Raw genomic sequence first — 17,241 nt, forward strand, 5'->3', positions numbered from 1 at the left:
ACTATGTTTTGTTCCTATATAAAATTTCTGTGTGTCCATTCCTTCCAAAAAAGTCCTTAGACAATATGGAGGACACCACTACTATATATTTTTCTTCCCTTACATTTATTACATTTTTATGCACATCTATGGGTATTTGTATTTGACACGCAATATCTGTACATACTTAGATTTTTTTTATTAGTATTTTTTTTTAATTTACCAATTAAATCACTCTGCACAAACCAGGATTAGCCTCTGGGCTTTTAGTTTAAGAAGTTTTTTTTTTCTTTTCGTAATGCTGCACACTTACAGTAGCTGCTCTGGATGAGAGTCTTTGCCAAATGATTACATGCAAATGTAAATTATTCTAAGACCTTTGGAGACACTGTCCTAAATGAATTAAGTCATGTTTTCTGGTAAAATGCACACAAAAAGTAATTCATTCAAGATACATTTATTCATTAATTTATTTTCAACAATTGCTTTCAGGGTTGCTGTGCATCCAGGCCTTATCCCTGCGAACAGTGGGCACAAGTTGGCCAAATTCAGTCTATTGCAGGACTTTGCAAACACTATGGGCAATTTAGCACAGCCAATCCACTTATCTGCATGTTTTTGGACCCTGGAGCTGTTAAAATTTGTTAATATTTGCTTCAATTCCAATGCTTGTGGAGAGAAAACAAGTAGAACCTTGTGTAGCTGTGGATCAATATAAAGGTATTGGAAATTTATGGATGTTTATGGATGTTGTTTAACCAAACTCAGTCTGTGGGCTACATTTAGAATGACCTAATTTAAAAAACAAAACAAAACAAAAAAAAACATAGGCTGAACGCATAGGCTGCTTTCACAATTGTATTTTTTTCCTCAACCACCTCCATGCATTTTACATGCAGCCTCACAGGGTGAGTGGAATGTGACCAGTTTTAAAAAGTGCTGCTGCCTGTATTTTTTGTCACAGCGGAGCAATTACAAAAGTTACAAAAGTTAAACTTTTCAGAAAAGCACCAAATGATGTCAGGTTCTTTTTTTTTTTAAATTCATTTTTCAATATCTCTTGACTAATCAGGTCAAAGCTAAGAAAAATCAGCATGGAGGACACTGCCAGTTTAAAAAAAGGCAAATAATCTGATGTCACATTCTGGTCCCTACATACAGTCTAAACCCGGTCACATGAAACCTGTCTAACTGTATAAGTATTCCTTTTGATGTTCTTTTTTCCAAAGCTCAGGAAAGCTGCCTTCCTTTCACCATAGACTAAATCTAAAACCAGATATTTTTTGTTAGGTGTTCAAAACATGGGTTTTTGTATTTCTTTAACCATTTCCGTGCTGGTTTGAATCACCAGCCACAGAGAAGCTCCAAAGCATCAATGTCAAAGTGTGCAAGGCATGTAACTGCTCAATTAAATTCAATTCAGTTTTATCTGTATAGCCTAGTACTTGTAACAATGTCAAAAAGCAGCTTTACAGAAATAAACTAATAATGAGCTTTTATTGGTCACATATACAGTAGAGCACAGTGAAATTGTTTTCTTCACATATCCCAGCCTGTCAGGAAGCTGGGGTCAGAGATGATACAGCACCCCTGGAGCAGAGAGGGTTGAGGGCCTTGCTCAAGGGCCCAACAATGGCAGCTTGGCAGTGGTGGGGCTTGAACCCCCAACCTTCTGATCAGTCACCCAGAGCCTTAACCACTAAGCCACCACTGCAAGCAATATATACCCAATAACCATTGGCTAGTACTACGGTACCCTGTCCAGGGTGTACCCCGCCTTGTGCCTGATGCTCCCTGGGATAGGCTCCAGGTTCCCTGTGACCCTGAAAAGGAGTAAGTGGTAGAAGATGGATGGATGGATGGTACTACGGTACCCCCAGACCAATGGTGCGGTTGGTCTGGGGGTGCAGGGGCTGGTTTGAAACAGACAGTGAACCAAAGTCAGGAACAAGAAGGTTGGCATTTTTAAGACAACCTGCCCGTCTTTATTATTAATATTCAGGTCTGGAGTCCTGCATCAAGTTCGCAGTTCCAAAGTTGAAATGAAATAGGTGTCACTCGGTTTAGATCAGTTAGCATTGTCATTTACTGATCATGGAAAACGAGGCAGAGAGGCGTGGGCTGACACTTGACATAAGCAAATTGCCAATAAATTAGGCTCCCTGCCGAGGGCGTGAGAGGAGAATGAGACACTGAATCCTGGAGAGAAATGGGATTGGAGAAGGCGGACCGCTGATGCGCGTGTGTTTGCTCCTTTATTCCAAGGCTGATGTTCAGCGATTTAAATGTGTGTGGGGTTTTTTTTTTTGGTTGGTTATTTATTTATTTATTTATTATTTTTTAGATGGAACTCCGTGTTTCTCGAATCTGCCGCGTTCTGCAGTGGGATTTAGACATCGTGATCAGGATTAAAACCTGAAGGCAGGCGTCAGTGCGAATCAGCCCTGTGGACGACAGAACCAAGCAGCAGTCTGTGGTAGGAGCTTTATCTCTTCGGAATGGCGTTTAACCCTTGTGTGATGAAATTATGAACATCTGTTCTGCTTAATTTCCACTCGTGCTAAATGATGTGAAATGTACAGTTGCTGAGGCACCACTGTACACAGCTGGAGAAAGCTTGACCACGGGGGTTTAAAAAAAAAAAAAAACTTTTAACATAGTAACAAAATATGCTCATATACCCTGGGTCATTTGCATAATAAGTGTCCATCTAAACCATTGTGATATTTTCTAAAACATAAACTTACTGTTACATTCTACAAAACAAAACAATAAAATGCAGTCATTCTGATTTGATCAGTTTTGTTTGTTTGTTTGTGCTCAAAAGCTGGGTGGTGTAAATATGGCTTGATGTGGATTGTTTTCCTATATTGTTTGCCTCATCCATTGTGTATTATTCCTTACTTATTCCAGTTCAGTTCTGGTTTCAGGTTACTGTCTGTGTGGAGTTTCTTTGTCCTGTGTGGGTTTCTGTTGGGTTCTCCGGTTTCCTCTCACCTCCAATAAAATACGACTTAGTGGATAAATTGCTACAAGTTGTGAAAGAGTGTGTGAACGTGTGCACGGTGCACTGAAATGAACTGGTCTAACACCCAGGGTGTATTTCTAGGATGGACACCAGATACACCATGACCCTGACCAGGATAAAGTGATTACTGATTATGAGTGAGTATGTCTTTAAGTGTTTTATTCCTCTTATACCATAGCTATAAATGACATCATGCATGCACTTATAGTTACATGTAATGTTGTGGAACATCCAGGAGACAAGTTAGTTCCTGTTATCACTTACATTATAGCAGCCATAAACAGCCGTTCCCTCATCAGCGTCTCTTTTCTCCCTCTCTTGAAGTTAATAAGGCAAATACACCCACAGCTTGTTGCCAAGAAAACCAAAAGTATACACTTATCATGAGGTCTTTCTCATAGCTGAAAACATACAAGCACACATTAAAGTGTGTTGAAACCTGAATCTCACTCACTCCAACAGTTTATACACTGTATAGATCATGCCATAGCTTATAAAATGATGGAGGACAAAACAAGTGTAGTGTAAATTCTTGCAGCAGCTGCAGCATCTTTCCAAAGATGGAAAGCCATCCTCTTTTATAACTGTGTAATGCATAGGAAAATTGAAAAGAGTATTTACAGTACCCTCTGATACTACTGGAATGGCAAGGCCAATTCATTTATTTGTGCTATACAAACATTTGGGCTTGAGATCAAATGATGGCTATGAGAAGAGATGAGATTTCAGCTTTTTATTTCCTGGTATTTACACCTAGATGTCTTAAACAGCATTAAAACCTTTTGTAAAAGACCACCCAATTTTTATGTGAGCAAAAGTATATGAACAGATAAGCCTTGAAGTAAATTAAAGTAATCAACACCTAATATTTGGTTGCATATTCCTTGCTTGCAATAACTGCATCAAGCTTGTGACTTATTGACATCACCAAATTGTTTCAAACCTGAGTTGTTTTTTCTGTGTTTCTTCCTTCAGTCTACTCTTCAGGAGGTGAAATGCATGCTCAATTGGGTTAAGGTCTGGTGATTTACTTAGCCAGTCTAAAACCTTCCACTTTTCCATCCTGATGAAGTCTTTTGTTGTGTTGGTAGTGTGTTTTGGGTCATTACTTACTGCATGATAAAGTTCTTCCCAATTAATTTGGATGCATTTCTCTGTAAACTGGCAGACAAAATATTCCTGTAAACTTCTGAATTCATTCTGCTGCTACCATCATGAGTTACATCATCAATAAAGATTAGTGAGCCTGTTCCAGAAGCAGCCATGCAAGCCCAAGCCATGACACTTCCTCTACCATCTTGATTCATGAGTTTATGTTTTGGATCATGAGCAGATCCTTTCTTTCACAATACTTTGGCCTTTCCATCACTTTAGTGGAGGTTAATCTTGGTTCCAGGACTTTTGTGGTTCATCTCTGTATTTCTTTGCGAATTCCAATCTGGCTTTCTGGTACTTACTGCTGATGAGTGGATTATATCTTGTGATATGGCCTCAATATTTCTGCTCTCTTCTTCAAAAGGTGAATTGTTATACCTTAACCCCTGCCCTGTGAAGGTTGCTGGTGATGTCACTGACTGTTGTTTTTGGGATTTTCTTCACAGCTCTCACAATGTTTCCGTCATCAGCTGTTGTTGTTTTCCTTAGCCGACCCATTCAGTGTCTGTTGCTCAGAATACCAGTCATATTGATCTTTTGATCTCAAACCCAAATGTCTACAGTCTACAGCAAAAACAAATGAATTGGCCTTGCTGTTCAATTACAAAAAAAGGTCTACAGTGGCTCCCAAGTGGTGAAAATATTGACCCTATCATCAGGAGATTGCAAATTTGAATGCCCAAACTGTGAAAGCCATCTGTGGCCAGGAGTCAACAGAACAAACATGGCTCTGCTCTCTGGGTGGGAAGGATGGCTTTCTCCCACTCCTCCTAGTAATCACAGCAATATTAGCCAGTCGTGAGTGTCTGGGAGCTCATGTATGTGGAAGTGGGTAGAGCTTTCCTCTGAGTCGGTTACATAGTATGATCAGCAGTTCAAAAAAGATAGGGATGAAGTGTGTGTAAGCCTTCACCCTCCCTGATTGATATTTGTGAGAGCTGGCTTGTAGGTGGGAATTGGCAGGTAAACAAACTGGGGAGAAAAATGTGAGAAAATGGGAAAAAATAGTCTATAGTGTTTTGTCATTTTGTCAATATACTGGGGGCAAAATGAGGGTCGCAAAATTTCAGAAGTAATCTATGCTTATTTAATGCTTAAATATATCCTTATATGCATAAACATATATATATTTAAACTGTAAGTAATACAGTAAGGCCAACATTAATAAAATCACAGTAACTGTAATGTTAGCTGCATAGACTGGTTCGAAAATAACATTTTGTTTTTGAAAATTTTCATGGCCTGTACTCATTCATTTTTAGACTGTGAAATGTTAGAAATGTTTAACTTGCTCACACCAGATATGAAAATGTGTCTGGAAATGTCAGAGAAGGCAAGGAAGATCTGGATGATCAGTTGCATGGATCCACATTGTCAATACGGCAGATTTTATCCACATACCATTCTCGGAATCTCTCTGAATTCTGTGATGCAATTCCTTCTCTTTTGATTCACTTTTAAGCATGACAAGTCTGAAGAATCAAAATTAAACAGCAATCTCTTTCAGCTCTTGCAGCATGTGAACGTCATTGTGGACTGCAAGAACTAACTTTTCCAAAATTCTGGAACGAGCCCATAATTGATAATGCAGTATGACATGACATCAGTTCTGAAGTCTAATTGCCATTATGTTACCAAGAATTCTTATTTATTGAATTAATTAATTCATTCATCTTCAGTAACCAGGGTCCAGAACCTATTACGCCAAATAATGAATGGCAGGCAACACATACTCACGCACACCTATGGGCAGTTCAGCATCCACACAGACAGTAAACCAATGCTCAGGCTCAAACTATGACTAATAATAGACAAATGATTCATCCATTTATTATTCATCTTAGATTATGTGGAACATCTCTCATATAAGAACGAGCACTGTAATGTATACCTGTGATTTGAATTGCAGTCGATGCTGCTGTCAGAGCTACAACACCTTCCTACCAATCAGATTTGAGAATTTAACCACGCTGTGGTATAAATAACTGCAACTAAGTACTGTCAGCTGGTGAAGACTATGAAGCAGGGCATTTGACTCATTATGTTGGTGCAGCTATAAAGGATGCACAATAAACTTTTCAGTGTTTTAATTACCTCTCGGTGTGATCTAGAGTGCTTATGTGATAAAAGCAAATAAACATTGGAAGATTTAATTGAAGACTGAGTGCAGATGGAGAACTTGTATGTTCTTATTTCTTTAAAAAGTGTGAGATTACTTTCATTATCAAATTAAATATAAGATGTTGTTATTTGGGTAGCATGGTGGTGTAGTGGGTAGCATTGCCGCCTCACAGCTCCAGGGTCCATGATTCTATCCTCAGTTCGGGTTACTGCCTGTGTGGAGTTTCAAATGTTCTCGCTATGTCTGTGTGGGTTTCCTCCAGGTTCACCTCCCACCTCCCTAAATCATGCAAGTAGGTGGATTAGCTATGCTAAATTGCCCCAAGGTGTGTCTGTGTGTGTGTTCATGGTGCTCTGCGATGGACTAGAATTCTCCCTCCTTGTGCCCAAGGTTTTTGGGATAGACTCCCGTTCCATCCCAACCCTGACCAGGAAAAAGCGTTTACTGAAGATGAATTAATAAATGATTTGTTATTAAAGAGAAGTAAGGCCAACCAAAACAAAGGACATGCTTTCCTCCAAAGCAATCTGAAGCACCAATAGCTGAAATGTTACACTATACAAGGAGCAACAAGCAGTGTAAAACCTTTTACTTGGCTTAATATTAATACTTTTTTTTAAAAAAATTGTTTACCATATAGTTTAAGCTCTTAACCTTTTCAAGCTCTGTCATTTGATGCCACACATGAGAAAAGGGAGAAAAGAAGTCTCTATTTAAAATGCCAGAACAGAAGTTCTAAATTAACCTCTTTAAAGATATAGGCCTAATAAATGAATAGCTGCATGGCTCCATGCTGACATAATCAGATAGTGTGCTTCATATAAACCTATCAGGGCTATTATTTTGTTATCCCCCCCACTTTTTGTTCCAATTCAGTCTTGTGCCAATTCCCACCCACCAGCCAGTTCTATAATACCATAACTACCAACCACGGAGAGTGAACGCTAACACATGGTTCTTTGAATAGGTGAAGCCAGACAATCGCATCTTTTTGAACTTCTGCACATGGTGCGTCATAGGGCAGCATAACACACTCAGAAGAAAGCTCTATCTGTCCTCTTCTGCATACAATACATGAGCTCACAGATAGCCATGAGTTTCACCATGATTGACAGGGAAGAAACACTGATGCCGTCCCTCTCACCCAGAGAGCAGCGCCAATTTTACTCCCTTGGCTCGCAGCAACATCAAACTTATGATCTCTTGTTAATACACCTTGATAATCCTTGATAATAGGTATATGATTTTATTAGAAGCAACATAGCAAAGGAAACATAACATGGTTTAATGGATACACAAATACACAAATTAGCCCAAAAGTTAAAACCAACAATGGTCACGTTTCAAAGATGGGTGCGAAAGCAATCGCAGATTCCAAAGATTTAATAAACAAACAGACAAAAAACAAAGACACAATAACACGAGGCAAAATACTGTGGCAACACTAAACATCACCGTGTGAACAAAAGCATGGAAAGACAATTACGTGAGACAAAGAAGCAGTGCAAAGAGTGGTTATATATATGAGTGCTCGTTAAACAAAAACGTGATGCAGGTGCAGGTGGTCATGTGACAGTAATATGGTGCAGTGGCTGCTGGGAAATGAAGTCCAGAGTTACGTCCTTGATATATGACAATAACAATGTTTGTGGTTATCTTATCTTGGAGATAATTTTCTGACAAAATTTCACAATCTCTCCATGAAATCAGGTTAAAGAGTATAGACTATCAGACTATAAAAACACCAATGCTCTGTAATTTGCATGCTTAAAAATATATTATTTGGTTGAGAAGCTTGACATTCATTTATGCTCAAATTATATAAAATATGTTCTCACGGAGTTCAAGTAATTACTGGTAATATCTGGCAATTCTCCAGAAAATAATTAATCTATAAAACGAAGCAGTTGTTGATGCCCAAGCTCAATCGGCTTGATAACCAGTACACAAGGCTTAACAGTGTTAAAAGTGCCCCTAAAATAGATTAACACTCTTTGTCTGTTCCAAATGTTCACAAATTCAGTTCATCAGCACCAGCAGAGCATCCTCCGGCCTTCTTTCTTTTATCTTTCTTATACACAAACAGTAAAGAGTCAAGAAGACAATATATTGAAAAACAAATGATTAGTTCTAGTTTTTTCATTTGAACTGTTTTAAAGGGCAACAGAGAACAACCATTTATCTCCTTTAGTCTGCTGTTTTTGGACACTTCCTCAATCCATGACCTTTTCCACAGGTCATGGGCCATACCAGTTAATTCTTAGGCTATCCAATAATAATCATAGACTTTGTTCTAGTCTAAATTTCTCTTTATGTTGCTCCATAGTTTAATTCTTACTTAACTTTCCCCTGCATAATTTTTTTACTTCATCATCAAAAATTATGTGTATTCACCTAAAAGTTTTCTTCAATGCTGATCCTATATGTTTGTCCATCTACCAGTGTGACTCATAACAGCTAGACCAAATTTATTCATACTATGCAACAAAACAATACTTCGTTTCTGTTCTCTGTGCTGCTCTCTGTGTATCCATCAATAGCTGAAGTTTCCATTGAGTCTAAATGAGCCCGGATCACTTTGAGGGCACACTGCTTTTTCACCATATCAGAGTAATGACCTTCATATTGTGGTCACTCACTCGTGCCAGGTATAATGTACTGTACCTTACTAAAGCTTTTTATGTTGGTTTTTCCTTTAATTTATCACCCCTGCTCCAAAAACCTCTGAAGTCTACTCCGGTATATGTTAGATTTGATTTTTTGGAATTGGGGTTGCATATAAGTAAAGTGACATTCCACTTTCTCAAAGCCAGTTTTCATTGCAAGGGTCGAGTCTGTCATTAGGCTGTCCATCTCATGCCTACCAACCAACTGGAATTGGACCTTTGAAGTTGAAGTTAATAAAACAAAACAAAAAATGAAGCTTGGCATGTTACTGATCAACCACAAAGTTTGCAGTTCTCTGCTCTACAGACTTTACATCTGACTGTTAAAATTTGCTGACTTTCGACTCGACATAATCAAAGAAGAATTGCAACTCGACTTTGACTTTGACATTAATGACATGCGATTCACTTAGGCTCAAGCGCTTTCACTTGGAAAGACTTGATGCATTCTTAAAGCCAAAGATGGAAAATTATACATTTAAGTGTGCAGTGAATCAACTATTCTTTTTTTCCCCAACAAACAATTCATTTTCAGCAAATCAACATCAATCATCATTTCCAAGGTCAAGGTTCAGCCAGGCAGACATCCAATCAACTTGCACTAAACAACGACAAAATTGAAAGACTGCTCATTCACTGGTAACAAAGGCACTTTGCGGTAACCATGCTCCAAAAGATAGTGGTCTTCGCCTGCAAAGATTTGTTTGCAGTAAGAGTTGCAACATGTAGTTCAAGAATATCAGATGCAGAAGAATTCGTGGCATTTGATGTTCCACAAAGTTAATCCTAAGGCAAAACCAAACGGAACTGAGATGGATGAGTATCCTTGGTGAAAATATATCTACACCTTTTATGTGTCTCTCAAATACCCATTCACAGTGTCCTCCACTAATATTGGCACCCTTGGTAAATATGAACAAAGAAGGCTGTGAAAATTTGTTTTTAATATTTAACCTTTTGATCTTTTGTTTAAAAAAAATTCACAAAAATGCTCAGCTCTCTTGGATATCAAACGATTGCAAACACAACTGAAGATAAGAAGCACTTAACATTCTGATACCATCCACTCTCTTAACAAACCATTTTAAATAGACATACTGGCCCAGGTAGCATTCATAATTCAACACTTCATAAGACATGTTCAAGTATTGTTTAGGAAGTATATGATGCACAATGAAACGCTTTGTATTATAATGGAAGGCTAATATTTGGGGTAAAGAACTAATCCCTGAGGGCTTTGAAGCCTAAAATGGGACACACTCTTGCCTCACAGACTTAGAGGGCACACATGAACAAAGGCTGCACATTAATAAGCCTGTGTGTCCTTGTTTATGTCCTGTGACAATATAGTAATTTGGATGCACAATTTAATATAACAATGAGATACAAATTTGAGGTCATGAAATTGTAGTGCGTGTACAATCTCACGCTCTTATTGTGCTATTTTAACTTAGAATTAATAAATTGTGCCCCTGTTTTGGTTAATTTGCTCTTTTAAGAAAATACCCCCATGTTTTAATGAATTAGCTGACCAAACAGTCATTTGCTATGGTTACAACTCTCAATAAGCAGGTGAAGCTAATAAATTAAGAATTAATGTGCCGCACAGTACATGAAGTGAAATAAAGTCCCAGTACATCCCTTTTTGGCATGTAAATGCATTAAAAAGACACAAATAATTGTTAAAAAAATGGTTAACTATTCAAATATTAAAATAGGCCTATTTGTAATTTTGGTCTAATGTGCTACCCATGCAGCTTGCAACCTGATTGCATTTGTTTAGTAAGCCAGTATATGTTTGAGTATTTGACTCCCTCTTATTATTAGGCCATGTTATGTCTTCTGGCTCCATTCAGGCCAGTTTGCACCAGAGGCATTTCTGAAGTAGTTCCGTACTCGTTACTGGCAGAAGAAAGAGCAACCGCACACTTCCATTTTAATCTGTTTTTGGTGTCACCTGAACAATGAATCACCAGCCATTGATCACACGGATGAATGAAAACCATTTTATGCATTGTTACTACTGATACGGAAGGATTGGTCCCGCTGTAATTACACTTCCCTAAAAATGTGACATGAGACGGTGGGAAAGTGAACAACTGGTATGTTTGTGTCCCCATTTTGGAGTAAAAATGAGCATCAACAATTTTCTATGCAATTACAGGTTGCACAATCATGACACTTTCAAAATACAGGTCACGGTCTATAGAAAGTGTGATTTTTGTGACTTTAATGGATTTCTATTGAGTTTATACTTCATGTATGTGAACGAGTGTAACAAGTACGAAACCCAGGCTTGAGTTTGACATACATGTAATGCAGCTGGTCTGTGGTGTGAAGAAAAGTAACAAACAAACAAACAAATAAATAAAGTGTCCATCAGTGAATTGGCCTGCGAAATGTGTTGCACCTTTTTTTTTTAGCAGCATTATTATGATAAATTTGATTGACCAGTACTGCCGTGTGTGTTGGCACGAGATACTAACTGCTTCCCCTTTATCAGAAAGCACAAACCCTGACAGGTTACTGAGTCAAACAACAAAATTACCTAGGCTTTAAAAGAGGAATTTGTTCTCCAGCCAGAAACTAACATGTCAGTTTTTCCATTGTAACAACAGCAGCTTTAGCACTAAAGCACCCATTATAGACAATATGTAGCCTATTTGCTCTGTAACAGAAATCATATCTAATATTGGGGTGGGCCAGAAACATCAATTGTCTGTATCTATTTTAAAAAAATTACTACATGGTGCAATACCCTGACTATATTAATATAATGAATTAGATGAAGGGAATAAAGACAGCAGCCTCTCACTGCACTTCTTTAGAAGTTAATGCGCCCTTTGTGTGCATTGATTTTGCCTGATGAGCTCATTCGGTACTGCTTCAGTCCACATATTACCCCATGTGATTTGCCATTTTAATTAAGCTCTTGATTTAAAACTGCAACTGAACATCCTTTTCCACTGAGGGTAGTAAAGGATAGTGGAAAGTAGTGTGTGTGTGTGTGTTAGTGTGTGTGTGTGTGTGTGTGTGTGTGTGTGTGTGTGTGTGTGTGTGTGTGTGTGTGTGTTAGTTACAGAAGCAAATAAATGGCAAGAATATATCTGTAGATGCCTGCATCATGAATAGAAGCCTTCTACATTTATGTATGAACACCTATTTTCTATGTCCTTTTTCAATACAGGAACCATAAGGGACATTTCCAGTAGAGGAACTACAAAAAAAAAAATAAAAAAACAGCAGATTATTAAAAAATAATCCAGTTTGCTATATGTTTCAAAAATACACTAGTTCAGTAGTCTTTAAGGATAAAGAGACTACGTGACAACTGCAGAATTACTATGCATTTTGTATTGCTTCCTGCTCTACTTCAGCTGTTTGCACAGCAAATATAACCACCGCAATGCTCTCACTTTCTCATACCTCTCAGAAGTGTGCAAGTCCCCCACTGCTTAGGGCTCATCATCCCTTATTATTGCCTTCTTAATATAAATGGTTGCTATGGAAGCCAGTAGCTCTGGAATATTAGGTAGAGATATTTCTGAATACAAACTGTATACAGCGATGCCTTAATTCTTTCACTGCTGATACTCAGTCGTAACCTACTTATGTGAGGCTGGCGTATCTTTAGTCTAGCCTTTGGAAGCATGTGAATGGGACAATTAGGTGGATACACTTAGAGTTTCAGTACAACACTGATATGAAAGGAATAAAAAGCTTAAGGGGAAGGTTCCATAGGATCAGTGGTGGTGTTGTCTTAGGGAGTTTTTCATTGCCAATTTTGCCTCTGGCTTGCACATTAGGGATCTAAATATAAATGTACATCCAGGTTTCTCTAAGGCTGCTTTGTGACCATGTGTATTGATAAAAGCACTATATAAATAAACTTGAATTAAATTGAATTGGTGCAGTGGGTAGCATTGCTACCTCACAGCTCCAGGATTCCTGGTTCATTCCTGAACTTGGATTATTGTCCGTGTGGGTTCCTTCAGGTTTACCAGATTGCCTACGACTGTTTTAATCTTAATAAGTAGACAATTTTAGAAGCAATGGAAAAGATTTTCCACAAAAAATTGTTTCTTTTTATTTAAGAAAAATTCAATAAATAAAAATGAAAATAATTCTGAAAATGGGTATGTTGCTGAACCAGATGAAACCACACTGTACCAGTGACCCATGTTGTTTTGATGAACAAGTGCATTGCACAGATTACAAGATAAGATTTCTCCACATCATTTTTTTTTTTACCTGACTGACTTCCTTTTCTCTGTTTTGACAGAATTCATGAACTAGCGAATCCAAAAGACATCCTGTGGCTTCAAATCCAGGCCATACAACAACCGGCACCCACCAAAGGTCACAGCTTCGATCAATTCCAGAGTGGCTGAACCAGAATGAATTTAAGCTTGTAAGGATCTCATATAAATATAATTTGCTCTAACTCTGGCTACATGGAGCCAGGGCCGACCAGCTATGCCATGGAGTTAATGTGGTCCAGCTGACATAGATGAGTGGGTCTGTGTCTATCAGGTGAGGGTTTGCCTCAGCCAAAGAAGATATGTGTGCAAACATTTCATTACACAATCTTAGAGGCACTGACTTATATGAAATACAAGGCTGTTAAAGCTTGGAAAATACTGAGCGCACACACACCAGACTCCATGATATTCCTAGATATTCCCAGTTTTCATTACAAGCATTGCACAAAGACATCAGCATCAGTGGATTGGTAGAACTTTGCTAAATATGAAATAGGAATTTAATATATTATGTTTTTATTTATTTTTTAACCAGGAGTAATATTCCTGTTATGTTTTATTTTTTTGTGAGGTGGGAGCAATAGAATCCTCACTATGGTTTTGCCTCCCCCTGACAAGCAGCACGTGTGTCTAACTACCATCGTCATCATGACCAGCATGGCTGTCATGGATGCTTACCTGGTGGAGCAGAACCAGGGTCCACGTAAGATTGGAGTTTGCATTATTGTATTGGTAGGGGACATTTGCTTTCTTATAGTTTTGCGCTATGTTGCTGTTTGGGTAGGGGCTGAGGTGAGAACTGCAAAGCGCGGCTATGCCATGATCCTCTGGTTCCTTTATATCTTTGTTCTAGAGATAAAACTTTACTTTGTTTTTCAAAACTACAAGGCCGAGCGCCAGACTGTAGAGACTGTCGCTCGGAAAGCTTTGACTTTGCTGCTTTCAGTTTGTGTTCCAGGGCTGTATTTTGTCCTGGTGGCCCTGGATAGCATGGAATACGTGAGAACTTTTCGGAAGAAAGAAGACATGCGAGGTCGATTGTTCTGGGTGGCACTGGACTTGCTGGACGTGCTGGACATCCAGGCCAACTTGTGGGAACCGCAGCGAACAGGACTGCCCATCTGGGCTGAGGGACTAATGTTCTTTTACTGTTACATACTTCTGCTGATTCTGCCATGTGTGTCTCTCAGCGAGATCAGTATGCAGGTTGAGCACATGTTCCCAAAGAAGATGATGCTTTACCCTGTTCTCAGCCTTGTCGTCATTAATATTGTTACGATTCTCATCCGTGGGGTCAACATGGTGCTTTTCCAAGATAGCCGCGTCTCCACCATCTTTATCGGCAAGAACATAGTGGCCATAGCCACCAAGGCCTGCACGTTCCTGGAGTATCATCGGCAGGTTAAGGAGTTCCCGCCACAAGACCCGGTAACTATCGCTATGGAGATACAGCAGAACTCAGGGCCACACAATCAAAAGCTGCCAAATCCTACTACTAGCTTCCCAGAAGAGCCAGCACCCCCCCATGAGATCATTGACACGTGACTGAAGCTGACACAGACTTAAAATCTTAGAGCCAATTCCCACTGTAAGCATTTTGGAGTGTTTTTGAAGTTGTCTATCTTAAGCTTCAAACCACACCTGTCTGTCCTGTACAGTAACTATAATCAAAAGCAAACTATATTTAAAATCCCAAACAATGTACTTGCAGGGCAAAGTATGTGGTAATGAGATACATTAAACCAACATAAGACACTAGAATAGAATAAACACAAATGTATGTTGTTTATTCACTTTTCCATTTTCTTATGTCATTGATTAAATTGCAGTTTAATTTCAGCTTGCTCAACTTCAACTGTTCCCAGATTCACGTGCCATCAACATTTTTGTATGTATGGTTGTTAAATTTATTTATAAAACCAAAGTGTACTGTTGATCTATTCCTACTGGTAGAACCGACCAAGCTGTGTCTGCGTGGGTTGCTCAGAAGGTTCCTTATACTACACACACTTCTTGTTTACCTTTCATGTCCAGTTTTAATCCTAGGTTAGACTAGACAGCTTCGAGTATGATGCAGAACTTCCTGTTTAAAAATTTTTAATTCACTGCTTTAACTCAAAGCATGCCTCAAGCAAATTAATGATTTGAGGCCATTCACTACCAAAATGAAATGTATTAGGGATAATTAATTATATGAATCTTTTAATCAGACTGAAGCAGCATTAGTACTGTAACTGTAAGGGGGACAGAATGATTCTATTGACATAAATAGAATTGTTTCATTTGAAAGAGCAAATATTTGGCATACCAATTACACATGCATCCATAACTAGTGTGTTAATTAGGGGATGCTTGTCAGGGCACAAAAAAGTCTTGAAGTCTGAATATTTTGCAACAAGTTCCTTACAATGTGAATTGTGCCATAGGAAAGATAATATTGCCATTTAAAGAATTCTCTAGATTTGATGCCTTTTGGTTGCCTTAGTATGCTTCATTACAGAACCTCTATAGTACTGTACTGTACCTTCACATAAAAAAAACAACCTTCAAGTGATTCATAAGGATTGCCAATTTACAGAAAATTATCAATAGTTTACATGATGTGTGATAAATGCAGGTGGAATATTGTTGCCACATGTCAATGCATTATACTTGATAAACTACAGGATGTCATAAACGTTTCCATACACAGAGGATTACGTTTGCCGGCACCACGTCAGTTGTGCCTTCGTCAGCGGATATTCATGGAGGTTTACTTCTCGGTTGGTCCGCAATACTTCTTTTGGAATTTGTTAAGTTTGGCAACAGTGTCCAATATGTGATATGCTTACCATGTTTCCTGTTAAGTCTGTCGCAATCTTGCAACAGCTTCCCGATCCAGCCATGAGAATGACTTTGTATTTGTATTTCCAAACAGAGTCTAAGTTGATTAAGATCTAGTTCACACAGTAACGTGAATCTGAATTGCTTCTTAAATTTGAGTCATAGACCAAAACAAAGAAAGATGATAAGCTATAATGAAGTAACACTTCATGTGAATTCAGACTGGACTGGTCATATAGCGGCACGTGTCCAGAAATACAAATTTTGTTGGATTCAAAAACATATAAAAATGTAGCTTGTATACATTTGGAAAAAAGGTGGACTTTTTGCAGTTCAAATTTCAGAAAATAATTGCAGAAAATTATGTATTGAGCTGGCTGTCTATGAACATAGTTCATGTTTGTATATATGTGTGTGAGGTGTGAGATGATGATGATGGTGATGTTGATTATTATTATTATTTCAATTGCTTCTCAATTAAAAAAAATAACTTTTAAGAACATAAAAACATTGTTCAGAATATACTGCAACTGCAACTCCTATTTCATTGTACATTCCATACATTCCAACATTTTTAGCCTTTCAAACTGGAAGGCAGTGTGTAGAGCTGACCAAGAGATAAAATACACTTTTACTCCCTCTTCTTTCTCAGTCTACCAGCAGTGTCCCTGTTTCCACTTTCTGTATTTTCTAAATTATATATTTTTTCTAACCCAAGTTATACTAGAAAATGTTTTAATATAGTTTCTCAACTAAAAATTATATCTGGAGTAAGCAGTCCCAATAATCTGTTGCTATCACAAAATATTTAGTGGTATGCACTTGGAGGTATATTTAATTGAGCTGACATTATAACCTAAAATTATGAAACATTATATACCACAAAATGAGTAAGAAAAATGGTTTGATAAACCTCAGTTTGGATAAGAGCTTAAGAGCTTTTGCTGGTGTTTATATATATATATATATATATATATATATATATATATATATATATATATATATATATATATATATATATATATATAATTCTATTGGATTTGATTAAAAATGCTCTTTTTTAAAAAAAAAAATAAAGTCTTAATTAAAAATGAAAAGACTCACTTTTGGTATTTTTAAGGAGGAAATTAGAATACACTTTTATTGTAGACATATATTTTTGGTGGTCCTGATGGTCAAATGACAAACAGATATTTAAAATAATGC

General features: G+C 37.8%; 1 protein-coding gene across 1 annotated transcript; it reads left to right on the forward strand.

The window, feature by feature from the left end:
* The first annotated feature begins 1,556 nt into the window (after positions 1-1,556).
* Positions 1,557-15,324, forward strand: tmem121aa (transmembrane protein 121Aa). The gene is made up of 3 exons (XM_053633669.1): positions 1,557-2,455; positions 3,089-3,144; positions 13,233-15,324. Exon 3 carries the CDS (start codon positions 13,807-13,809, stop codon positions 14,755-14,757), a length of 951 nt encoding a protein of 316 aa, XP_053489644.1. The 5' UTR covers positions 1,557-2,455; positions 3,089-3,144; positions 13,233-13,806; the 3' UTR covers positions 14,758-15,324.
* The last annotated feature ends 1,917 nt before the right edge of the window (positions 15,325-17,241 follow it).

Source organism: Ictalurus furcatus, chromosome 9 (genome assembly GCF_023375685.1).
Source record: "Ictalurus furcatus strain D&B chromosome 9, Billie_1.0, whole genome shotgun sequence".
Taxonomy (NCBI): domain Eukaryota; kingdom Metazoa; phylum Chordata; class Actinopteri; order Siluriformes; family Ictaluridae; genus Ictalurus; species Ictalurus furcatus.